The sequence below is a fragment of the Monocercomonoides exilis genome (genome assembly GCF_001643675.1).
Source record: "Monocercomonoides exilis strain PA203 chromosome Unknown scaffold3-2548433, whole genome shotgun sequence".
NCBI classification, from domain to species: domain Eukaryota; phylum Preaxostyla; order Oxymonadida; family Polymastigidae; genus Monocercomonoides; species Monocercomonoides exilis.
The window spans coordinates 1,484,278-1,509,443 of record NW_027150548.1 but is presented as its reverse complement, the minus strand read 5'-3'; the positions used below and the strand labels follow the sequence as shown (position 1 = coordinate 1,509,443).

At 37.5% G+C, this 25,166-nt stretch overlaps 4 protein-coding genes across 4 annotated transcripts; 3 read left to right on the top strand and 1 right to left on the bottom strand.

The window, feature by feature from the left end:
- Positions 1-7,325: 7,325 nt before the first annotated feature.
- On the top strand, positions 7,326-8,016 carry MONOS_16968 (uncharacterized protein; the record flags this gene model as incomplete). The annotated part of the gene is made up of 2 exons (XM_067869846.1): positions 7,326-7,429; positions 7,500-8,016. The coding sequence occupies 2 exons, from the start codon at positions 7,326-7,328 to the stop codon at positions 8,014-8,016; spliced, it is 621 nt and encodes a 206-aa protein (XP_067735322.1).
- Positions 8,017-11,221: 3,205 nt separating this feature from the next.
- On the bottom strand, positions 11,222-11,920 carry MONOS_15830 (uncharacterized protein; the record flags this gene model as incomplete). Its single annotated transcript, XM_067868731.1, has 2 exons — positions 11,222-11,753; positions 11,817-11,920. The coding sequence occupies 2 exons, from the start codon at positions 11,918-11,920 to the stop codon at positions 11,222-11,224; spliced, it is 636 nt and encodes a 211-aa protein (XP_067735321.1).
- A 12,062-nt stretch (positions 11,921-23,982) lies between these two features.
- On the top strand, positions 23,983-24,444 carry MONOS_12302 (uncharacterized protein; the record flags this gene model as incomplete). Its single annotated transcript, XM_067864912.1, has 1 exon — positions 23,983-24,444. The coding sequence occupies one exon, from the start codon at positions 23,983-23,985 to the stop codon at positions 24,442-24,444; it is 462 nt and encodes a 153-aa protein (XP_067735320.1).
- Positions 24,445-24,612: 168 nt separating this feature from the next.
- MONOS_12301 (uncharacterized protein) lies at positions 24,613-24,885 on the top strand (the record flags this gene model as incomplete). Its single annotated transcript, XM_067864911.1, has 1 exon — positions 24,613-24,885. The coding sequence occupies one exon, from the start codon at positions 24,613-24,615 to the stop codon at positions 24,883-24,885; it is 273 nt and encodes a 90-aa protein (XP_067735319.1).
- Between the last annotated feature and the right edge of the window lie 281 nt (positions 24,886-25,166).

Below are 25,166 nucleotides of genomic sequence, written 5' to 3'. Positions count from 1 at the left end.
TGATGTATTTTTCAGTGGCAATGCAATCACCCAATCCCCATTCGAGAATTGTGGTTCAACAACCCCAACAAAAAGAGTCTGGAATGCTAAAACTTCTGCAAACGAGACTGTTACACTTTGCTCCCTTTCATCGCTTTTCCCCTTTATTCCTTCAATGAAATTCCACCTGCAATTTTCCTTCTTCTTCTTTCTCTTTCTCTTCCAATTCCTCTTCTTCTATTCTGCTTCATCAGAATCCTCCTTTCATGAGGTGTAGCTGGCATCTTCCACTTCCCTCTCCTGGTTCTCACAAATCCACCTCATTGTTTCTTCTTTCTGCTTTTGTCCTGCACCTTCCTCAATAATTTTCTTTCCATCTTCATTCATTTTCTCTCTATTCTCTTCTTCCTCCTCTTCTTTGCGTTCTTCTTCTTCATCATCCTCTTCTTCTTCTTCATCATCCTCTTCTTCTTCATCATTTGCTTCTTCTTCATTTGCTTCTTCTTCATTTGCTTCTCCCAATCCATTTCTTTCCTTTCATTCAAAAAATCTCTTCAATCCTCAAGACCACATTTCCTTTCATAATATTCAATAAAATCGAGATCTTCGTTTTCTTTCACTTTGCTCATCAGTCTTCCCTCTTTTCTTTCTTTTCCATTTTTTCTCTTTCTAATTTTTGCTTCTGCTTTATTTCTTAACAAATCCTCTTTTTCTTCATTTTCCTCTTTATCCCCGATTCCGATGATGAATGCAAAGTGATCCAATCAGTTGAAGCAATGATGATGAGGAGGATGAGGAGGAGTATGATGGGGATAGGGATGGATTTGTGTGATATGATGTCGATGAATTTGAAGAAGAAGAAGAAGCGAATTGAATGTGATGACTGAAGGTCGAGAATTGTGAAGAGAAACGTATCAATCAACAACGGAGAAGTTCACCAGAAATTACCTTTTCTTGATAACATCTTCTTTATTTATATATCTTTTTCTGCCAAATAAGATCCTCCAAATCCATCAAACATTCAGCTCTATCATCCCCCCTCGCCAACAAAAAATTGGAAACCTATGTAAATCCCTTTTTCATTCCGTCTCTTCCTTTTTCGCTTCCCTTCTTTCACAAAAAATCTTCTTTCTTCAAAAATAATTCTTTGTCAAAGCCCAACACCAGGCATCTTCGTAATATCTCGCATTTCATCTGTCTGTCTAATTTTTCCTTCAAAACTTTTCTTCTTCTTCTTCAAAGCCATCTAATCCTTCTCTCTTTCAGCACCCTGAATAAAAAAATTAATAATCGCTTCAAAATAAATAACGACAGCAAACCTTCTAAACATATTTTTAAGCCAATGTCTATATTTTATCCCATTGGCACCTGTTTTCTTCAATACAATTTCATTATTTCTTCCTTTTTCAAGTGTTTCATCTCTGATTCGCAAATCATCCTTTCCATCAGTTGTTTCTCCATCAAATGCATCGATTTCTGGTCCTTCTGAAAAATGTGAGATTTATGCATTCTGCTCAAATTCCACCCTCATTATTGAAAAATGTCCTGTTTTTTGTCAAAAAATATCATCTCCAATTCCCTTCCCAATCCCTTCACCCTGGGCACTTTCCATATGAATTTTCTGGCTCAGCTCGATAGCCACCCTACACAACGCGACATCCCGCTTTCATTCATTTTCATTCATTTCCACCTCCTCCCCTGAAAACAACACAAAAAACATTCAACAGATAAATATTCATATAAATAAAATAAATAAAGAACAAACTGCGCTTAGACTGTTTTTTGCCAAACACACTCATTTCCACAGCCATCATCATTCAAAAATTCAATCTCTTCATTTCAGTCTCAGAATGGTTGAATACAGCATGGAATGCATCTTCACAAAATACATCGTGTATCTCGCTGAAGGGTCTTTTCAGCCCGTACACATTGTGATGGATGTCCAGAGGCGTTTTTTCTTTTCGTCCATGATCATCTCCTTTAATAATATTCTCAACCACCAAAAGAAGTGTTTGAGGTTTATCTCATCAACACCTTGCACATGAGGGATATGGCGCATACAAGTGATGGAAGAATATTTTTTGTGGCAGGGAGTAGAAGTTGGGTGTTTTTTTGAATGTTTATATTTCAAGAGGGATTTTTGAATAAACAAAATTTGGAGACAAAGGGGTGGGGAAGAGTGGGTGGAGATTTTGAGAAGATTATATAGTAAATATGTAGGGAAGTGGCTGAGGATGGTGAGGAAGATATTTGAGGCAAATTGGAGAAATGGATTTTGAAAAGAAAGAAAAGAGGGCAAAAGTGTGCAAGAAGAAGAATATTCTGAAGTGTTCAAATGGAAAAGGGTGTTTTTTTAGAAGAAAAGATTTTATGGAAGAGACTGAGAATTCTGAAGAAAAGGAGGGGATTGATATTTTCTGATGATTTTGTGAGCTGAATGGAAGAGGGGAATGGAAAGGAAAATAAATTGAGTGATATTATCATTTTTTGTTTCTGAGGGGAAAGGAAGGGAAATCGCAAAATGAAATTCAATTGCCTTTGGAAAAATACAGCAAGATTGATTACCACAATCTGTTCGTCATATATTTGGTGATTATGTTTTTCTAACCAAACTGAGGTTCATACATCAAGCGAGACGTTTTGGCCAATCAACAACATCACACAAAGAGTCCTCGTCATCTTCTTCAGAAATGTTAGTTGACTGATTGCACATTTCTCAATAATTTCTTCTTCTTCCACATCATTTCCTTCTTTTTCATCATCTTCTTCTTCAGATAATCCCCTTTCATTCAATCGACCATTTTCCTCATTTCTCGGTTTGCAAACACAAAATTCGCCTTCTCACAATTCACTTGCTTATTCAGCGACAAGCACGCCTGTTATGAACCGCATAGCCAAAAACACACAAAATCTTCTTCAGTCAAATTTTGCTTCTTCTTCTTCTTCTTCTTTGACTTCGCTCTTCCTCATTCGTTCGCGCATTCACACAGCATCTATCTTCATTTCAACAATTGTGATCCTCCTTTTCTTCTTCAACTCTTTCTTCGATGAACGAATTTAAAATATTCCTATTTCCATTTCATTCAACTTCCCATTGAATTTATCAAGAAGCATTAAAACCTGCTCAAATAGGAAACGCAAAAGAAATGTTCATTCTGACATAGAATTTCAGCCAGACCTAACACGGAGATGAAATGGGTAATATTGATCCGGAATAGCCGAACATCAGGCATGCAACAAAAAATAGAGATTGCCTCTGACTTTTTTCATTTGGAAGCTGAAAGAATTCACCGAAAACATAAAGAACAGGACAGGATAGGATGTTTGGGGCGAATGATTATGAGGATGACCTTCGACAAATTTCACAACGTCATTTGCCTTCAATGGAACGAGAGGATGATTAAATGAGGAGAACATAATTTATTAGAAAACAAATGATCGAAGGATAATTCTATGAAATAAGTGCGTCTGCAGCGCTCAAAAAAGGAGAAATGGGAATGGAAAAAGAAATTGAAAGTTTTGAAGAGCTTGTTGATATGCTTGAAGAAATGCATTTTGAAGAGATGAAATAGATGATTCCTAAAAGCAACAAGCGGAATTTGCATTTGATGAAAAGGAGAAATTAGAAGAGGAAATATCGAAGAAATATTTATATTTGAGCTGACGTTAAGTATTTTGGTAAAATTAAGTGATATGTTCTTCAGTTGAAAAGAAGATGAAAGCGTCTGAATTTTTCAATGACATGGAAAATGAATCAAAATTTGAAGAAGAAATAATTGAGGAAATTATGAGAAAGTTCATCATTTCCAGTGATTATAGTGTCAACAGCGCTGAAAGTGAGTGTTTGAGAAGGAACAAATGTTGAGGCGAGGAGGGTGAGAGAGGCATCTTGGGCATCTGTCATGCGAACAAGAGCGAATTCAATTGTTTTGCATGGACTGAGTTGTGTGATTCCGCAGAGATCGGTGTTTGTTCCATTATTTGACACGATTTTGAATGTTGTTATGAGAGGGAGCCATCTGTTGAACTCAACATTATCTGCTTCTCCTGCATTCCACACTCTATTTGATTCTGTTGTTGACCCGCACTGATTGAATGGGGATTGGGTGATGCTGCTGCCATTGAAAAACACATCATTGCCCCTGCCATTCGTCGCAGTGTTGCCATCGAAGAAGCAGAATGTGATGAAATTTACTCCATTCATCCAAGTGAAGGTTGCATCCAAATAAATACCAGCTCCGCCGCGTGTAGATGAAGTTGACGTCAATTCATTATTTACAAATTGGCACTCATTGATTGAAAACTGACTTGGTTTGTTTCCTGGTGGCCAACTGAATGTTAATGATCCCGCAGCATCACCACCTGAGTTTGAAATGCACTTGCATTTAGAAAACAGGAATTGAAAATTTAACTGATTATTATTTAGTCCAAAATACCAACCAGTTCCGCACCAATCTGTTATTGAACAACTTTCCACTCTGTTTTCTGAGAATGAATAAACAGAATTTGATTGTGGCCAGCCAACGTAAGCAGCTCCTCCATGAGCAGCTGAACAACTTGTGAAATTGGATTTTGTGATGTTAACATTCAACAGATATAAGCAATATAACGCTCCACCACTGTATCCGTTTGTTGAACAATTGAAAAATGAACACGAAGTGATCGATAAATTTGCGTTTGTGCAATTGACTTTCAGAGCACCTCCTTGATCATTTCCGCTGTATGAATCATTCCATTCGCACCACTCAAAGAGGTAGCTATTCAAATCAGTAAAGGACAATCTACCAGGTTTCGCTCTTTGGGTTTCGGATCCGTTATATTTTACAAGATCATTTGATGAAGATCGTGTTTGGTGGAGAAAAGAGGCGTTGAAGGCAGAGAGAGAAGTGAATGGGCTGTTGATGGAAGGGAGAATGGTTCCATCGATGGGGTTGTGGATGTGTTTGAAGATGATTGAGATGAATGCGAAAAATATTTGGAGGATTTTGTTTGTCAGAAGAACACGCAAAAATAAAAGAGGAGAAAAAAATAGAAATTTCATCGAAACTCTCTGTTTTTATTTGTTATTATTCTCCTCAGCAAATTTCGACCTTCAATCAACTTTTCCTATTTGTTCGTCATCATCGTTTATTCCTTCTTCACCTTCTTCTTCTCCTTCTTCTCCTTCATCTTCTCCTTCTTCTCCTTCTTCTCCGTCTTTTTTCTTCTTCTCCTCCTTCACTTTCATTATCATCTATGTTATCTTTTTTATCTTCATTCTCAAGTCAGTGTGTACAATAATATTATCTGCAATTTCCTTATGACAAAGAGAAACCACAGATTAATTTTCATGTCTTTCTCTTCTCTTTCCTTCTCCATCTCCTTCATTTTCATGTGCTTCTTCATTTTCATCATCATCATCTTCTTCTTCTTCAACTCCTCCAACTTTTTCAATGCCATCTTCACTCACTTGGAGTTGAATCGGAATATCACCTATCTGTTGCATTCATACGCTCCAATCAACAGAGACGCAAAATTGAACTAATAATTATTTCACTTGCATTTCTTTGTCTCAACAATCAATCACTGAACTAGTCTTCATTTTTCATTCACAATTTTGATGATGAAAAAAGGTAATTTGAACGAATTGATTTCATTTCATTAAAATCGTCTTCTTTTTCATCAACCTTCTTCAACGAACAACAAAAAATTGTCATTTCCATTTCATTCAACTCCTGTTAAATCCAGGGCCAAGCGTCATCTTTCATTTTCTTTTCGGAAGCACAAAAGGATTATTTATTCTATCGCAGAATATCAGCTGAAATTATATGTCAACGGAAGTGATTCAATGTCAAACCAAGAAAAGCCAATCATCGGGTGCACGATCCATGAAGGTTGCCTCTGCATAATTCATTTTGAGATTGAAAGAATAACATGAAGCAGAAAGAACAAAGTGGGAAAAGATTTTTTGAACAAACAGTTGCAGGGATGGTTTTTGAGAGATTTCACAAGGCCACATGCCTTCAACAAGTCGCGGAAGATGAAATGGGAGAGGAAACATTAAAGAGATATAAGTTTTTGAGTGGATGTCAAGGGTTTTTAAAAGCAAGTGATGATATATTCCTCAAATGAAAAGCAATGAAAGCTTATGAATTTTTCCATGATATGGAAAATGGTGAAAATTGGAAAATGGAAGGAATAATAAAGAAATTAGAAAAAGTTTATCATTTCCTGTTATTTTTATATCAACTGCGCTGGATGTGAGTGGAGTTGGAACAAATATCAATGGGGTCTGTTGGGGTCTGCCACAGGCATCTGTATTGGTTCCGTTGTTAGAAACGATTTTGTTCTGAGCAATGAGGGGGAGCCAGCTATTGAACACATCGCTATTAGCTGTATTGTTATTCCACACTCTTTGTGTTGGAGTTGTTGAGCCACAATTCTCAAACGGAGATTGAATGATGCTGCTTCCATTGAAAAATACATCATTTCCTCTGCCATTTTTTGCAGTGTTGCCATCGAAGAAACAGAATGTGATGAATTTATTTCCGCTCATCCAGTTATATGTTGCATAACAGTAAATGGCAGCGCCTCCATAATTAGTAGAGGCAGTCAATTCATTTTTGATAAACTGGCAATCATTAACCAAAAATTGACTCGGTTTGTTGCTTGGAGGATAACGAAATGTTAAAGAACCAGCAGAATCACCACCAGAATTTGCAATGCACTTGCATTTGGTAAACAAAAATTTTCCGTTTGATGGCATGTCATCGAGCAAGAAATACCAGCCGGTTCCACACCAATTTGTTATTTTACAACTTTCCACTCTGTTTTCTGAGAATGTCCAAACAGAATTTGATTGTGGATTCCTTGTGTGAACTGCTCCTCCATGAGCAGCTGAACAGCTTGTGAAATTGGATTTTGTGATATCAATTTTTAACAAACTATCGCAATATAACGCTCCACCATGATTTGTTGTTGAGCATTTGCTATACGAGCAAGAAGTGATTGTGAGATTTGCATTAGTGCAAACAACTTGAAGTGCACCACCAGATGAAGATCCACCATTTGAATCATTCCATTCGCACCATTCAAAGCGATGACTGTTCACATCAAAAGAAGTCAATCTTCCAGGTGTTTTTCTATCAGTTTTAGTTCCAATATACACCTTTGCAGCATTTGATGGAGATCGTGTTTGGTGAAGGAAAGAGGTGTTGAAGGCAGAGAGAGAAGTGGATGGGCTGTTGAGGTTGGGGAGGATGGCACCATCGATGGGGTTGTGGGTGTGTTTGAAGATGGTTGAATGGATGAAGAGGGATGAGTGAAGAGAGAATGAGGGAATTGTATTGGTGTTAGTATTGGTGGAAATGGAAGTGGTTGAGGTGGTTGAGATGAATGAATTGAGTGAGTGGGAGGGAAGGGATGGAAGAGATGGATGGGATTGGGGAGATGAGATGTTGGAGAAGAGGGTGTTTGAGAGATGGAGATTGAGGTGGATTTGGAGGTGAGGATGGGATTGGTGATGGATATGGAGAGGGAAGGGGAAGAGGAAGAGGAAATCGAAGGGAAGGGAAGGGGAAGGGGAAGAAAAAAAATGATGATGAGGATGAGGATGAGAAAGATGAAGGAGAAGGGGAAAGGGAAGGAGATGGAGAAGGGGAAGGGGAAGAGAGGGAAAAAGGAGAAAAAAGGAAGGGCTGGATGAGGGAGACGAAAGAGGAGAAGGAGGAGTGGGAGATGGAGAAGGAGGCAGGGATTGGGGAGTGGGCATGTGGGAGGAGATTGTTTGGGGTGGAGAAGAGGGGGAAGGAGAGGATGGCAGGTTGGTGGGTGGTGAGGGAGAAGTTTGTGAGGGCGAGGGAGGCATGGGCAGAGAGGAAGAGGGGGCAGTGGTGGTGGTGGCTGTTGGTGAGTGAAGGTGGGTGGATGGTGCAAGTGGAGGAGCAGATGGAGGCAGCGGAGTGGTGTTGGGCAGTGAGGAGTGGACAGCCACTGAGAGGGATGATGTTGAGATGGGTCACACACAAGGAGGTGTTGATGAGGGCGAGGCTTGTTTGAGCACCACAGATGTGATTGCCAGATGCATGTTCCACCTTGTCTGAGTGAGCGCCTCTGATGATGCTGTTTGCGATATCTTCTCCATGAACGAGATTTATGGTGAGGAGTGCAGCGAGTATCTGAGCTAATACTGTGATCCTAATCATTTTCAAACTGTGATGCAATTTGATTGGAATGAATATGAATGAAGCCTTAATTGGTGGAGAGGGGAGAAATGCAATGTGAAGAGAAAATAGAAGAGGAAATCTTGTGAGTCATTGCTTATAATCTGAAATATCTGCTTTTGTGAATATGAGTATCAATTTATTTCTTGTTTGCATTCGTTTCTCTCGTGTGCACTCAATTTTTTATTCGGAAATTAAATAGATTTTTTTTGAAACAATTATTTTTCATCTGAAGAATTCATATTGATGAATAATTTGATGATTTATTTTCATGAAAGATGTAATTTCGATATTGCAGATAATGCCCCAACAATCTCCTCTATTAACTTGAGAAATGGTTGAAATGTATGTATTTGGAAATGGGGAAATCTGAAAAAAATATTGGCATCTCAAATAAATACATACTGTTTGGAATTACAACCAATGACTGACAAACAACAGTCGGCGATTTAAAAAAATATATATTTTTTAATCAAAAAACTATAATCCACCGAAACATTTTTTCTTCTTTTTTTGAAATCCACAAATTTGATAATTAATCTGTGAAATACAAAATTCAACTTTGTTGTTAATGAATACCAAAAAAGGAAAACAAGTGTGTGAGAAAAAAATAACATTTATAATGGATAATGAATAAACGAACAACGAAATGCATTTGTGGTGCTTCAAATATCTGAGGAGCTTTCGAAACAGTTGAGACTGCTATCGCACATATTTTTATTCAAAAGTCATTTTCTCAAAAAATCTTATCAGAATTTCTTTGATGAATAAATCTTCTGAGAAAATCAGTTTTATTTTGGTTGAATGTCAGAAACGGAGTTTGATTTCATGCATTGATAATACTCGTGAAATTGATGAAAATTTTGAGTTTCTTCTTCAATTTTTTAAAAAACAAACCTGAGAACAATATTTCTTTCAATAAACATTCACTTTTTCATCCCAAATGAAATTCTGGAATGAATGAGATAATTGGAGATAATTGGAGATTATTTTTGAAATCATAACTTTTTTCGGTGAGAGTATTTATTTTTTCAATAATTGTTCTTTATATTAACAATTCAATAACTGTTTTTGCACCATTTATTAAATAAAATTGTTGAACTTATCTTTCTAAATTATTCAAATTCAGTATTTTTTTCACAAAAATTACTTTGAGATGAATTGGTTTTTGGCTGAGTGACAAAAAGTGATGAAGAATTAATATTCAGTCAACATTTGAAAAAAGGATGAGAAATTGAACCTCGATTTTTATTGTTTGTGAATGAACATAAAAAATTTCTGATTTTTCGGAAAAAATTCATCTTCATGAAAATCAGATAAGTTTCAAATGAATTCACATCACATTGTTCGATTACACATTTATGAATCGAAATGAATAATTTGCAACAATACAAAATACTGAAAACATAAAATATTCATAACTGAATAAATTTATCAATGCACATACGGAATTCTTTATGTATTATTAATTGATTAATAGAATATATTTAAATATCAATATCTTTTCTTGATAGTATTGTGCACAATTTAACGATGTGAGGAATATTCATTTGAAAATTATCTGATTTTCATGAAGATGAATTTTTTCCGAAAAATCAGAAATTTTTTATGTTCATTCACAAACAATAAAAATCGAGGTTCAATTTCTCATCCTTTTTTCAAATGTTGACTGAATATTAATTCTTCATCACTTTTTGTCACTCAGCCAAAAACCAATTCATCTCAAAGTAATTTTTGTGAAAAAAATACTGAATTTGAATAATTTAGAAAGATAAGTTCAACAATTTTATTTAATAAATGGTGCAAAAACAGTTATTGAATTGTTAATATAAAGAACAATTATTGAAAAAATAAATACTCTCACCGAAAAAAGTTATGATTTCAAAAATAATCTCCAATTATCTCCAATTATCTCATTCATTCCAGAATTTCATTTGGGATGAAAAAGTGAATGTTTATTGAAAGAAATATTGTTCTCAGGTTTGTTTTTTAAAAAATTGAAGAAGAAACTCAAAATTTTCATCAATTTCACGAGTATTATCAATGCATGAAATCAAACTCCGTTTCTGACATTCAACCAAAATAAAACTGATTTTCTCAGAAGATTTATTCATCAAAGAAATTCTGATAAGATTTTTTGAGAAAATAACTTTTGAATAATAATATGTATGATAATAGTCTCAACTGTTTCGAAAGCTCCTCAGATATTTGAAGCACCACAAATGCATTTCGTTGTTCGTTTATTCATTATCCATTATAAATGTTATTTTTTTCTCACACACTTGTTTTCCTTTTTTGGTATTCATTAACAACAAAGTTGAATTTTGTATTTCACAGATTAATTATCAAATTTGTGGATTTCAAAAAAAGAAGAAAAAATGTTTCGGTGGATTATAGTTTTTTGATTAAAAAATATATATTTTTTTAAATCGCCGACTGTTGTTTGTCAGTCATTGGTTGTAATTCCAAACAGTATGTATTTATTTGAGATGCCAATATTTTTTTCAGATTTCCCCATTTCCAAATACATACATTTCAACCATTTCTCAAGTTAATAGAGGAGATTGTTGGGGCATTATCTGCAATATCGAAATTACATCTTTCATGAAAATAAATCATCAAATTATTCATCAATATGAATTCTTCAGATGAAAAATAATTGTTTCAAAAAAAATCTATTTAATTTCCGAATAAAAAATTGAGTGCACACGAGAGAAACGAATGCAAACAAGAAATAAATTGATACTCATATTCACAAAAGCAGATATTTCAGATTATAAGCAATGACTCACAAGATTTCCTCTTCTATTTTCTCTTCACATTGCATTTCTCCCCTCTCCACCAATTAAGGCTTCATTCATATTCATTCCAATCAAATTGCATCACAGTTTGAAAATGATTAGGATCACAGTATTAGCTCAGATACTCGCTGCACTCCTCACCATAAATCTCGTTCATGGAGAAGATATCGCAAACAGCATCATCAGAGGCGCTCACTCAGACAAGGTGGAACATGCATCTGGCAATCACATCTGTGGTGCTCAAACAAGCCTCGCCCTCATCAACACCTCCTTGTGTGTGACCCATCTCAACATCATCCCTCTCAGTGGCTGTCCACTCCTCACTGCCCAACACCACTCCGCTGCCTCCATCTGCTCCTCCACTTGCACCATCCACCCACCTTCACTCACCAACAGCCACCACCACCACTGCCCCCTCTTCCTCTCTGCCCATGCCTCCCTCGCCCTCACAAACTTCTCCCTCACCACCCACCAACCTGCCATCCTCTCCTTCCCCCTCTTCTCCACCCCAAACAATCTCCTCCCACATGCCCACTCCCCAATCCCTGCCTCCTTCTCCATCTCCCACTCCTCCTTCTCCTCTTTCGTCTCCCTCATCCAGCCCTTCCTTTTTTCTCCTTTTTCCCTCTCTTCCCCTTCCCCTTCTCCATCTCCTTCCCTTTCCCCTTCTCCTTCATCTTTCTCATCCTCATCCTCATCATCATTTTTTTCTTCCCCTTCCCCTTCCCCTTCCCTTTCCCCTTCGATTTCCTCTTCCTCTTCCCCTTCCCCTCTCCATATCCATCACCAATCCCATCCTCACCTCCAAATCCACCTCAATCTCCATCTCTCAAACACCCTCTTCTCCAACATCTCATCTCCCCAATCCCATCCATCTCTTCCATCCCTTCCCTCCCACTCACTCAATTCATTCATCTCAACCACCTCAACCACTTCCATTTCCACCAATACTAACACCAATACAATTCCCTCATTCTCTCTTCACTCATCCCTCTTCATCCATTCAACCATCTTCAAACACACCCACAACCCCATCGATGGTGCCATCCTCCCCAACCTCAACAGCCCATCCACTTCTCTCTCTGCCTTCAACACCTCTTTCCTTCACCAAACACGATCTCCATCAAATGCTGCAAAGGTGTATATTGGAACTAAAACTGATAGAAAAACACCTGGAAGATTGACTTCTTTTGATGTGAACAGTCATCGCTTTGAATGGTGCGAATGGAATGATTCAAATGGTGGATCTTCATCTGGTGGTGCACTTCAAGTTGTTTGCACTAATGCAAATCTCACAATCACTTCTTGCTCGTATAGCAAATGCTCAACAACAAATCATGGTGGAGCGTTATATTGCGATAGTTTGTTAAAAATTGATATCACAAAATCCAATTTCACAAGCTGTTCAGCTGCTCATGGAGGAGCAGTTCACACAAGGAATCCACAATCAAATTCTGTTTGGACATTCTCAGAAAACAGAGTGGAAAGTTGTAAAATAACAAATTGGTGTGGAACCGGCTGGTATTTCTTGCTCGATGACATGCCATCAAACGGAAAATTTTTGTTTACCAAATGCAAGTGCATTGCAAATTCTGGTGGTGATTCTGCTGGTTCTTTAACATTTCGTTATCCTCCAAGCAACAAACCGAGTCAATTTTTGGTTAATGATTGCCAGTTTATCAAAAATGAATTGACTGCCTCTACTAATTATGGAGGCGCTGCCATTTACTGTTATGCAACATATAACTGGATGAGCGGAAATAAATTCATCACATTCTGTTTCTTCGATGGCAACACTGCAAAAAATGGCAGAGGAAATGATGTATTTTTCAATGGAAGCAGCATCATTCAATCTCCGTTTGAGAATTGTGGCTCAACAACTCCAACACAAAGAGTGTGGAATAACAATACAGCTAATAGCGATGTGTTCAATAGCTGGCTCCCCCTCATTGCTCAGAACAAAATCGTTTCTAACAACGGAACCAATACAGATGCCTGTGGCAGACCCCAACAGACCCCATTGATATTTGTTCCAACTCCACTCACATCCAGCGCAGTTGATATAAAAATAACAGGAAATGATAAACTTTTTCTAATTTCTTTATTATTCCTTCCATTTTCCAATTTTCACCATTTTCCATATCATGGAAAAATTCATAAGCTTTCATTGCTTTTCATTTGAGGAATATATCATCACTTGCTTTTAAAAACCCTTGACATCCACTCAAAAACTTATATCTCTTTAATGTTTCCTCTCCCATTTCATCTTCCGCGACTTGTTGAAGGCATGTGGCCTTGTGAAATCTCTCAAAAACCATCCCTGCAACTGTTTGTTCAAAAAAATCTTTTCCCACTTTGTTCTTTCTGCTTCATGTTATTCTTTCAATCTCAAAATGAATTATGCAGAGGCAACCTTCATGGATCGTGCACCCGATGATTGGCTTTTCTTGGTTTGACATTGAATCACTTCCGTTGACATATAATTTCAGCTGATATTCTGCGATAGAATAAATAATCCTTTTGTGCTTCCGAAAAGAAAATGAAAGATGACGCTTGGCCCTGGATTTAACAGGAGTTGAATGAAATGGAAATGACAATTTTTTTGTTGTTCGTTGAAGAAGGTTGATGAAAAAGAAGACGATTTTAATGAAATGAAATCAATTCGTTCAAATTACCTTTTTTCATCATCAAAATTGTGAATGAAAAATGAAGACTAGTTCAGTGATTGATTGTTGAGACAAAGAAATGCAAGTGAAATAATTATTAGTTCAATTTTGCGTCTCTGTTGATTGGAGCGTATGAATGCAACAGATAGGTGATATTCCGATTCAACTCCAAGTGAGTGAAGATGGCATTGAAAAAGTTGGAGGAGTTGAAGAAGAAGAAGATGATGATGATGAAAATGAAGAAGCACATGAAAATGAAGGAGATGGAGAAGGAAAGAGAAGAGAAAGACATGAAAATTAATCTGTGGTTTCTCTTTGTCATAAGGAAATTGCAGATAATATTATTGTACACACTGACTTGAGAATGAAGATAAAAAAGATAACATAGATGATAATGAAAGTGAAGGAGGAGAAGAAGAAAAAGACGGAGAAGAAGGAGAAGAAGGAGAAGATGAAGGAGAAGAAGGAGAAGAAGAAGGTGAAGAAGGAATAAACGATGATGACGAACAAATAGGAAAAGTTGATTGAAGGTCGAAATTTGCTGAGGAGAATAATAACAAATAAAAACAGAGAGTTTCGATGAAATTTCTATTTTTTTCTCCTCTTTTATTTTTGCGTGTTCTTCTGACAAACAAAATCCTCCAAATATTTTTCGCATTCATCTCAATCATCTTCAAACACATCCACAACCCCATCGATGGAACCATTCTCCCTTCCATCAACAGCCCATTCACTTCTCTCTCTGCCTTCAACGCCTCTTTCCTTCACCAAACACGATCTCCATCAAATGCTGCAAAGGTGTATATTGGAACTAAAACTGATAGAAAAACACCTGGAAGATTGACTTCTTTTGATGTGAACAGTCATCGCTTTGAATGGTGCGAATGGAATGATTCAAATGGTGGATCTTCATCTGGTGGTGCACTTCAAGTTGTTTGCACTAATGCAAATCTCACAATCACTTCTTGCTCGTATAGCAAATGCTCAACAACAAATCATGGTGGAGCGTTATATTGCGATAGTTTGTTAAAAATTGATATCACAAAATCCAATTTCACAAGCTGTTCAGCTGCTCATGGAGGAGCAGTTCACACAAGGAATCCACAATCAAATTCTGTTTGGACATTCTCAGAAAACAGAGTGGAAAGTTGTAAAATAACAAATTGGTGTGGAACCGGCTGGTATTTCTTGCTCGATGACATGCCATCAAACGGAAAATTTTTGTTTACCAAATGCAAGTGCATTGCAAATTCTGGTGGTGATTCTGCTGGTTCTTTAACATTTCGTTATCCTCCAAGCAACAAACCGAGTCAATTTTTGGTTAATGATTGCCAGTTTATCAAAAATGAATTGACTGCCTCTACTAATTATGGAGGCGCTGCCATTTACTGTTATGCAACATATAACTGGATGAGCGGAAATAAATTCATCACATTCTGTTTCTTCGATGGCAACACTGCAAAAAATGGCAGAGGAAATGATGTATTTTTCAATGGAAGCAGCATCATTCAATCTCCGTTTGAGAATTGTGGCTCAACAACTCCAACACAAAGAGTGTGGAATAACAATACAGCTAATAGCGATGTGTTCAATAGCTGGCTCCCCCTCATTGCTCAGAACAAAATCGTTTCTAACAACGGAACCAATACAGATGCCTGTGGCAGACCCCAACAGACCCCATTGATATTTGTTCCAACTCCACTCACATCCAGCGCAGTTGATATAAAAATAACAGGAAATGATAAACTTTTTCTAATTTCTTTATTATTCCTTCCATTTTCCAATTTTCACCATTTTCCATATCATGGAAAAATTCATAAGCTTTCATTGCTTTTCATTTGAGGAATATATCATCACTTGCTTTTAAAAACCCTTGACATCCACTCAAAAACTTATATCTCTTTAATGTTTCCTCTCCCATTTCATCTTCCGCGACTTGTTGAAGGCATGTGGCCTTGTGAAATCTCTCAAAAACCATCCCTGCAACTGTTTGTTCAAAAAAATCTTTTCCCACTTTGTTCTTTCTGCTTCATGTTATTCTTTCAATCTCAAAATGAATTATGCAGAGGCAACCTTCATGGATCGTGCACCCGATGATTGGCTTTTCTTGGTTTGACATTGAATCACTTCCGTTGACATATAATTTCAGCTGATATTCTGCGATAGAATAAATAATCCTTTTGTGCTTCCGAAAAGAAAATGAAAGATGACGCTTGGCCCTGGATTTAACAGGAGTTGAATGAAATGGAAATGACAATTTTTTTGTTGTTCGTTGAAGAAGGTTGATGAAAAAGAAGACGATTTTAATGAAATGAAATCAATTCGTTCAAATTACCTTTTTTCATCATCAAAATTGTGAATGAAAAATGAAGACTAGTTCAGTGATTGATTGTTGAGACAAAGAAATGCAAGTGAAATAATTATTAGTTCAATTTTGCGTCTCTGTTGATTGGAGCGTATGAATGCAACAGATAGGTGATATTCCGATTCAACTCCAAGTGAGTGAAGATGGCATTGAAAAAGTTGGAGGAGTTGAAGAAGAAGAAGATGATGATGATGAAAATGAAGAAGCACATGAAAATGAAGGAGATGGAGAAGGAAAGAGAAGAGAAAGACATGAAAATTAATCTGTGGTTTCTCTTTGTCATAAGGAAATTGCAGATAATATTATTGTACACACTGACTTGAGAATGAAGATAAAAAAGATAACATAGATGATAATGAAAGTGAAGGAGGAGAAGAAGAAAAAGACGGAGAAGAAGGAGAAGAAGGAGAAGATGAAGGAGAAGAAGGAGAAGAAGAAGGTGAAGAAGGAATAAACGATGATGACGAACAAATAGGAAAAGTTGATTGAAGGTCGAAATTTGCTGAGGAGAATAATAACAAATAAAAACAGAGAGTTTCGATGAAATTTCTATTTTTTTCTCCTCTTTTATTTTTGCGTGTTCTTCTGACAAACAAAATCCTCCAAATATTTTTCGCATTCATCTCAATCATCTTCAAACACATCCACAACCCCATCGATGGAACCATTCTCCCTTCCATCAACAGCCCATTCACTTCTCTCTCTGCCTTCAACGCCTCTTTTCTCCACCAAACACGATCTTCATCAAATGATCTTGTAAAATATAACGGATCCGAAACCCAAAGAGCGAAACCTGGTAGATTGTCCTTTACTGATTTGAATAGCTACCTCTTTGAGTGGTGCGAATGGAATGATTCATACAGCGGAAATGATCAAGGAGGTGCTCTGAAAGTCAATTGCACAAACGCAAATTTATCGATCACTTCGTGTTCATTTTTCAATTGTTCAACAAACGGATACAGTGGTGGAGCGTTATATTGCTTATATCTGTTGAATGTTAACATCACAAAATCCAATTTCACAAGTTGTTCAGCTGCTCATGGAGGAGCTGCTTACGTTGGCTGGCCACAATCAAATTCTGTTTATTCATTCTCAGAAAACAGAGTGGAAAGTTGTTCAATAACAGATTGGTGCGGAACTGGTTGGTATTTTGGACTAAATAATAATCAGTTAAATTTTCAATTCCTGTTTTCTAAATGCAAGTGCATTTCAAACTCAGGTGGTGATGCTGCGGGATCATTAACATTCAGTTGGCCACCAGGAAACAAACCAAGTCAGTTTTCAATCAATGAGTGCCAATTTGTAAATAATGAATTGACGTCAACTTCATCTACACGCGGCGGAGCTGGTATTTATTTGGATGCAACCTTCACTTGGATGAATGGAGTAAATTTCATCACATTCTGCTTCTTCGATGGCAACACTGCGACGAATGGCAGAGGTAATGATGTGTTCTTTAATGGCAGCAGCATCACCCAATCCCCATTCAATCAGTGCGGGTCAACAACAGAATCAAAAAGAGTGTGGAATGCAGGAGAAGCAGATAATGTTGAGTTCAACAGATGGCTCCCTCTCATAACAACATTCAAAATCGTGTCAAATAATGGAACAAACACCGATCTCTGCGGAATCACACAACTCAGTCCATGCAAAACAATTGAATTCGCTCTTGTTCGCATGACAGATGCCCAAGATGCCTCTCTCACCCTCCTCGCCTCAACATTTGTTCCTTCTCAAACACTCACTTTCAGCGCTGTTGACACTATAATCACTGGAAATGATGAACTTTCTCATAATTTCCTCAATTATTTCTTCTTCAAATTTTGATTCATTTTCCATGTCATTGAAAAATTCAGACGCTTTCATCTTCTTTTCAACTGAAGAACATATCACTTAATTTTACCAAAATACTTAACGTCAGCTCAAATATAAATATTTCTTCGATATTTCCTCTTCTAATTTCTCCTTTTCATCAAATGCAAATTCCGCTTGTTGCTTTTAGGAATCATCTATTTCATCTCTTCAAAATGCATTTCTTCAAGCATATCAACAAGCTCTTCAAAACTTTCAATTTCTTTTTCCATTCCCATTTCTCCTTTTTTGAGCGCTGCAGACGCACTTATTTCATAGAATTATCCTTCGATCATTTGTTTTCTAATAAATTATGTTCTCCTCATTTAATCATCCTCTCGTTCCATTGAAGGCAAATGACGTTGTGAAATTTGTCGAAGGTCATCCTCATAATCATTCGCCCCAAACATCCTATCCTGTCCTGTTCTTTATGTTTTCGGTGAATTCTTTCAGCTTCCAAATGAAAAAAGTCAGAGGCAATCTCTATTTTTTGTTGCATGCCTGATGTTCGGCTATTCCGGATCAATATTACCCATTTCATCTCCGTGTTAGGTCTGGCTGAAATTCTATGTCAGAATGAACATTTCTTTTGCGTTTCCTATTTGAGCAGGTTTTAATGCTTCTTGATAAATTCAATGGGAAGTTGAATGAAATGGAAATAGGAATATTTTAAATTCGTTCATCGAAGAAAGAGTTGAAGAAGAAAAGGAGGATCACAATTGTTGAAATGAAGATAGATGCTGTGTGAATGCGCGAACGAATGAGGAAGAGCGAAGTCAAAGAAGAAGAAGAAGAAGAAGCAAAATTTGACTGAAGAAGATTTTGTGTGTTTTTGGCTATGCGGTTCATAACAGGCGTGCTTGTCGCTGAATAAGCAAGTGAATTGTGAGAAGGCGAATTTTGTGTTTGCAAACCGAGAAATGAGGAAAATGGTCGATTGAATGAAAGGGGATTATCTGAAGAAGAAGATGATGAAAAAGAAGGAAATGATGTGGAAGAAGAAGAAATTATTGAGAAATGTGCAATCAGTCAACTAACATTTCTGAAGAAGATGACGAGGACTCTTTGTGTGATGTTGTTGATTGGCCAAAACGTCTCGCTTGATGTATGAACCTCAGTTTGGTTAGAAAAACATAATCACCAAATATATGACGAACAGATTGTGGTAATCAATCTTGCTGTATTTTTCCAAAGGCAATTGAATTTCATTTTGCGATTTCCCTTCCTTTCCCCTCAGAAACAAAAAATGATAATATCACTCAATTTATTTTCCTTTCCATTCCCCTCTTCCATTCAGCTCACAAAATCATCAGAAAATATCAATCCCCTCCTTTTCTTCAGAATTCTCAGTCTCTTCCATAAAATCTTTTCTTCTAAAAAAACACCCTTTTCCATTTGAACACTTCAGAATATTCTTCTTCTTGCACACTTTTGCCCTCTTTTCTTTCTTTTCAAAATCCATTTCTCCAATTTGCCTCAAATATCTTCCTCACCATCCTCAGCCACTTCCCTACATATTTACTATATAATCTTCTCAAAATCTCCACCCACTCTTCCCCACCCCTTTGTCTCCAAATTTTGTTTATTCAAAAATCCCTCTTGAAATATAAACATTCAAAAAAACACCCAACTTCTACTCCCTGCCACAAAAAATATTCTTCCATCACTTGTATGCGCCATATCCCTCATGTGCAAGGTGTTGATGAGATAAACCTCAAACACTTCTTTTGGTGGTTGAGAATATTATTAAAGGAGATGATCATGGACGAAAAGAAAAAACGCCTCTGGACATCCATCACAATGTGTACGGGCTGAAAAGACCCTTCAGCGAGATACACGATGTATTTTGTGAAGATGCATTCCATGCTGTATTCAACCATTCTGAGACTGAAATGAAGAGATTGAATTTTTGAATGATGATGGCTGTGGAAATGAGTGTGTTTGGCAAAAAACAGTCTAAGCGCAGTTTGTTCTTTATTTATTTTATTTATATGAATATTTATCTGTTGAATGTTTTTGTGTTGTTTTCAGGGGAGGAGGTGGAAATGAATGAAAATGAATGAAAGCGGGATGTCGCGTTGTGTAGGGTGGCTATCGAGCTGAGCCAGAAAATTCATATGGAAAGTGCCCAGGGTGAAGGGATTGGGAAGGGAATTGGAGATGATATTTTTGACAAAAAACAGGACATTTTTCAATAATGAGGGTGGAATTTGAGCAGAATGCATAAATCTCACATTTTTCAGAAGGACCAGAAATCGATGCATTTGATGGAGAAACAACTGATGGAAAGGATGATTTGCGAATCAGAGATGAAACACTTGAAAAAGGAAGAAATAATGAAATTGTATTGAAGAAAACAGGTGCCAATGGGATAAAATATAGACATTGGCTTAAAAATATGTTTAGAAGGTTTGCTGTCGTTATTTATTTTGAAGCGATTATTAATTTTTTTATTCAGGGTGCTGAAAGAGAGAAGGATTAGATGGCTTTGAAGAAGAAGAAGAAAAGTTTTGAAGGAAAAATTAGACAGACAGATGAAATGCGAGATATTACGAAGATGCCTGGTGTTGGGCTTTGACAAAGAATTATTTTTGAAGAAAGAAGATTTTTTGTGAAAGAAGGGAAGTGAAAGAAGAAGAGATGGAATGAAAAAGGGATTTACATAGGTTTCCAATTTTTTGTTGGCGAGGGGGGATGATAGAGCTGAATGTTTGATGGATTTGGAGGATCTTATTTGGCAGAAAAAGATATATAAATAAAGAAGATGTTATCAAGAAAAGGTAATTTCTGGTGAACTTCTCCGTTGTTGATTGATACGTTTCTCTTCACAATTCTCGACCTTCAGTCATCACATTCAATTCGCTTCTTCTTCTTCTTCAAATTCATCGACATCATATCACATAAATTCATCCCTATCCCCATCATCCTCCTCATCATCCTCCTCATCATCCTCCTCATCATCATTGCTTCAACTGATTGGATCACTTTGCATTCATCATCGGAATCGGGGATAAAGAGGAAAATGAAGAAAAAGAGGATTTCTTAAGAAATAAAGCAGAAACAAAAATTGGAAAGAGAAAAAATGGAAAAGAAAGAAAAGAGGGAAGACTGATGAGCAAAGTGAAAGAAAACGAAGATCTCGATTTTATTGAATATTATGAAAGGAAATGTGGTCTTGAGGATTGAAGAGATTTTTTGAATGAAAGGAAAGAAATGGATTGGGAGAAGCAAATGAAGAAGAAGCAAATGAAGAAGAAGAAGAGGATGATGAAGAAGAAGAACGCAAAGAAGAAGAGGAAGAAGAGAATAGAGAGAAAATGAATGAAGATGGAAAGAAAATTATTGAGGAAGGTGCAGGACAAAAGCAGAAAGAAGAAACAACGAGGTGGATTTGTGAGAACCAGGAGAGGGAAGTGGAAGATGCCAGCTACACCTCATGAAAGGAGGATTTAGATGAAGCAGCATAGAAGAAGAGGAATTGGAAGAGAAAGAGAAAGAGGAAGAAGAAGGAAAATTGCAGGTGGAATTTCATTGAAGGAATAAAGGGGAGAAGTGATGAAAGGGAGCAAAGTGTAACAGTCTCCTTTGCAGAAGTTTTAGCATTCCAGACTCTTTTTGTTGTGGTTATTGAGCTGCATTGCTGGAAAGGAGATTGTGTAATATCACTTCCGTAAAAGAACACATCATTTCCCCTGCCATTAGTTGCGGAATTGCCATCGAAGAAACAAAAAGTGATGAATTTATTTCCGCTCATCCAGGAATAAGTTGCTGTGCAGCAAAGCGCAGCACCTCCCCATGAAGTTGAAGTTGATGTTAATTTATTGTTTATGAACTGACAATCATTGATCGAAAATTTATTTGGTTTGTTGGTTGGAGGCGAATGAAATGTTAAAGAGCCAGCAGCATTTCCACCAGAATTTGAAATGCATTTGCAGTTTGAAAACAGAAACTGGCAGGCTGAGGCCATGTTATCGAGAGTAAAATACCAACCAGTTCCACACCAGTTTGTTATTTTACAACTTTCCACTCTGTTATCTGAGAACGTCCAAATTGAATTTGACTGTGGGTATCTGATGCAAGCAGCTCCTCCGTATTCAGACGAGCAACTTGTAATATTGGATTTTGTGATGCTGACATTTAACAGATACCTGCAGTATATCGCACCGCCATCACATCCACTTCCTGAGCAACTGCAATTATTGAATGAACAAGAAGTGATTGTGAGATTTGCATTTGCACAATATACATAAAGTGCACCACCATGGACAGCTCCACTATTTGAATTATTCCATTCGCACCATTCAAATTTATGGCTGTTCACATCAAATGAAGACAACCTTCCAGGTGATTTTCTGTCGGTTTCATTTCCAATATGAACCACAGGAGCATTTGAAGAAGAGCGTGTTTGGCGGAGGAAAGAGACATTGGAGGCAGAGAGAGAAGTGGATGGGCTGTTGAGGTTGGGGAGGATGGCACCATCGATGGGGTTGTGGGTGTGGAGGAAGATGATTGAGATGAATGCGAAAAATATTTGGAGGATTTTGTTTGTCAGAAGAAAGCAAAAGAAAAGATGAAAAACCAGAAATTAACGATTTCTACGAACATCTCCTTTGTTGTTCGATTTTTTTAATCTTCACAATTCTCAATCTTCGATCAACTTATTCTATTCGTCTATTGTCTTCATTGTCTTCTTCTTATTTTGAGTTATGATATCACACGGCTTCTTCTACGACTTTTGCATCTTCTTCTTCTTCTTCTTCGTCTTCTTCTTCGATTTCGTCTTCTTCTTCGTATTCTTCGTCTTCTTTGCTGATATCATCATTTGACATTTGATTCATTTGAACTTTCAGCGCTGACAGAACAGCATCATTTTCAGTTTGCGAAGGGAAAGATAGGGATCCCACAAAAAGGGAGTCAATTGACTTTGAGGGAATGTAATTCTATTGATTGGCTTGAAAGTATCTGTCATAAATATTGCAATTTGGATTATTATCTCCTTGTGAAGTCAACTTGTTAAGAAAGATATTTTATTCGGTCTACAACGTCATATGGAGCCTTCTCATATTCTTCTTCAAAAAAATCATCTGATTATTCATGGATTTCATTTATTCCATTTTTATTTTCCTTCTTTACTATCTTCTTCGTCTTATTCGTCGATCTTTGACTATTTTGCAGCTCCCTCTCACTTGACATTGGGAATGAGCAACCTCATTTGGAAACATTTATGCATTTTCTGTCAGCAGAAATACCGTATGAGCCAAAAATTGTTTCATTTGCATTTCCTCCTCTCAACATATCAATAACTGAATGGTTTATATTTCCATTCATGTTATTTGTGATAAAAAGTCTATTTGGTCCAAAATCAGTCTTTTCATTCTTGTTCTGCTCTTCTTCCACGCCTTCTTCAATGAGCAACAAAAATGTTTTAATTTTCTTCTGATGCATCTCCCGTAGAATTCAAAGTCAAACATTGTCACCAATTTACTATTCAGAAAGCCAAGGCAAACATTTATTCTTGTATTGAATTTCAGCCAGGCCTAACACAGCAATGAAATGATTCTATATTTAGCCAAGAAAAGTCTATCAGATGGAGTTCATTAAAAAAAATATAACTATTTTGCCATATTGGATGTTCTTCTTCAGATTTTAACATTGTTACGAGCCTTCAACAAGCAATCAAAGATGAAATAATGAAGGAAAGCGATTTCAAGGAAAGACATGTTCAAAGAAAGTTTCAATGAAATAACAGAATTTACAGCAGACATGTGATGATTAATCCATCAAAAGTGTTTTTGAGTCAATTTATTATTTTGTGTGTTTGTGCCTTCTCTTCAAATATCTTCGAATTTGCCTTCATCTGCACATAAATTCGCTATTTGTCTGCTCATTCAATAATATTTGCCAACTTTCTTCACCTTCTTCAGAAGCCCCGTCGCATTGCGTGTGCACTTGCAGGGCATCTTTGATAGCCAGCAATACATTGCTTTGATACCAAGATGATCATTCACATATTCATTGTTAGCTGCATGCCCGTTGATAAAGATTTATAAATCGAAATTCCAATTGCTTCTGTTCTGTCATGTCCAACAGCCGAATTGTCTTTCTGAGTGTTGTTTCCCATGAAGGCGAAGGAAGACTCGTTCACAGAAGCGACAAGGGAGTCACACACAAAATATATATCTCTTCCGACGCTGGCCTTGTTGGCCGAAAACACGATATTGGTTATGGAAAAGGAGGATTCTGACACTTGTGAGCCTTCATTGAACTCGATCATGAGAGCACCGCCTCTTCCTCCAGAACTTGTATCCTCGCTCACAGAGCAGGTGGAGAAGGCTGTGTCACTCACAGAAAACGAGTTGGCAGGGGCAGATGAGGCGAATGAGATGCACCCGCCATTGGTGGCAGTCTGTTGGTTTTGTGGAGCTGAGTCGATGTTGGTGATGGTGCAGTTGGCGAGGGAGAGGGAGAGGACAGGGGAGGTGGCAGAGGAGAGGACACAGCTGGCGGGGGTGGCAGTGGAGGTGATGTGGGTGATGTTGGAGGAGTTGAGGGTGAGGGGGTTTGTGAGGGAGGTGAGGTGAAAGATGCTTTGGCTGTTGAGGGCGAGTTGGGTGATTGCTGTGTGGTTGAGGGCGAGGAAGCCAGCAGTGAGGAAGAAGAGGGGTGTGGTGATTGAATTGGAGGTTGTTCCAGTGATGGTGGTTGTGTTGAGGTTGAGGGAAGGGGAGTTATCGGAGAGGTGGAAGAGGATGGGGGTGATGGGGTTTGAGGAGTTGTGGGCGATGGCGAGGGCAGAGACTGTGAGGGAGCCCTGGGTCTGTTGGAAGAGGGCAGACGAGGCAGATGGATCTGGTGAAGAAGATGCAGATGAAAATGAAGAAAATGAAGAAAATGATGATGATGATTGTGATGACTGTGAATGTGAGTTTGGTGGCTGGGGAATGCCACTGGAGGCGATGGTGGTGGCAGTTGTGCCATTTCCAGTGATTATGGTGTCAACCGCGCTGAAAGTGAGTGTTTGAGAAGGAACAAATGTTGAGGAGAGGAGTGTGAGAGAGGCGTCTTGGGCATCTGTCATGCGAACAAGAGCATATTCAATTGTTTTGCATGGACTGAGCTGTGTGATTCCGCAGAGATCGGTGTTTGTTCCATTATTTGACACGATTTTGAATGTTGTTATGAGAGGGAGCCATCTGTTGAACTCAACATCATCAGCAGTTCCTGCGTTCCACACTCTTTTTGATTCTGTTGTTGACCCGCACTGATTGAATGGGGATTGGGTGATGCTGCTGCCATTAAAGAA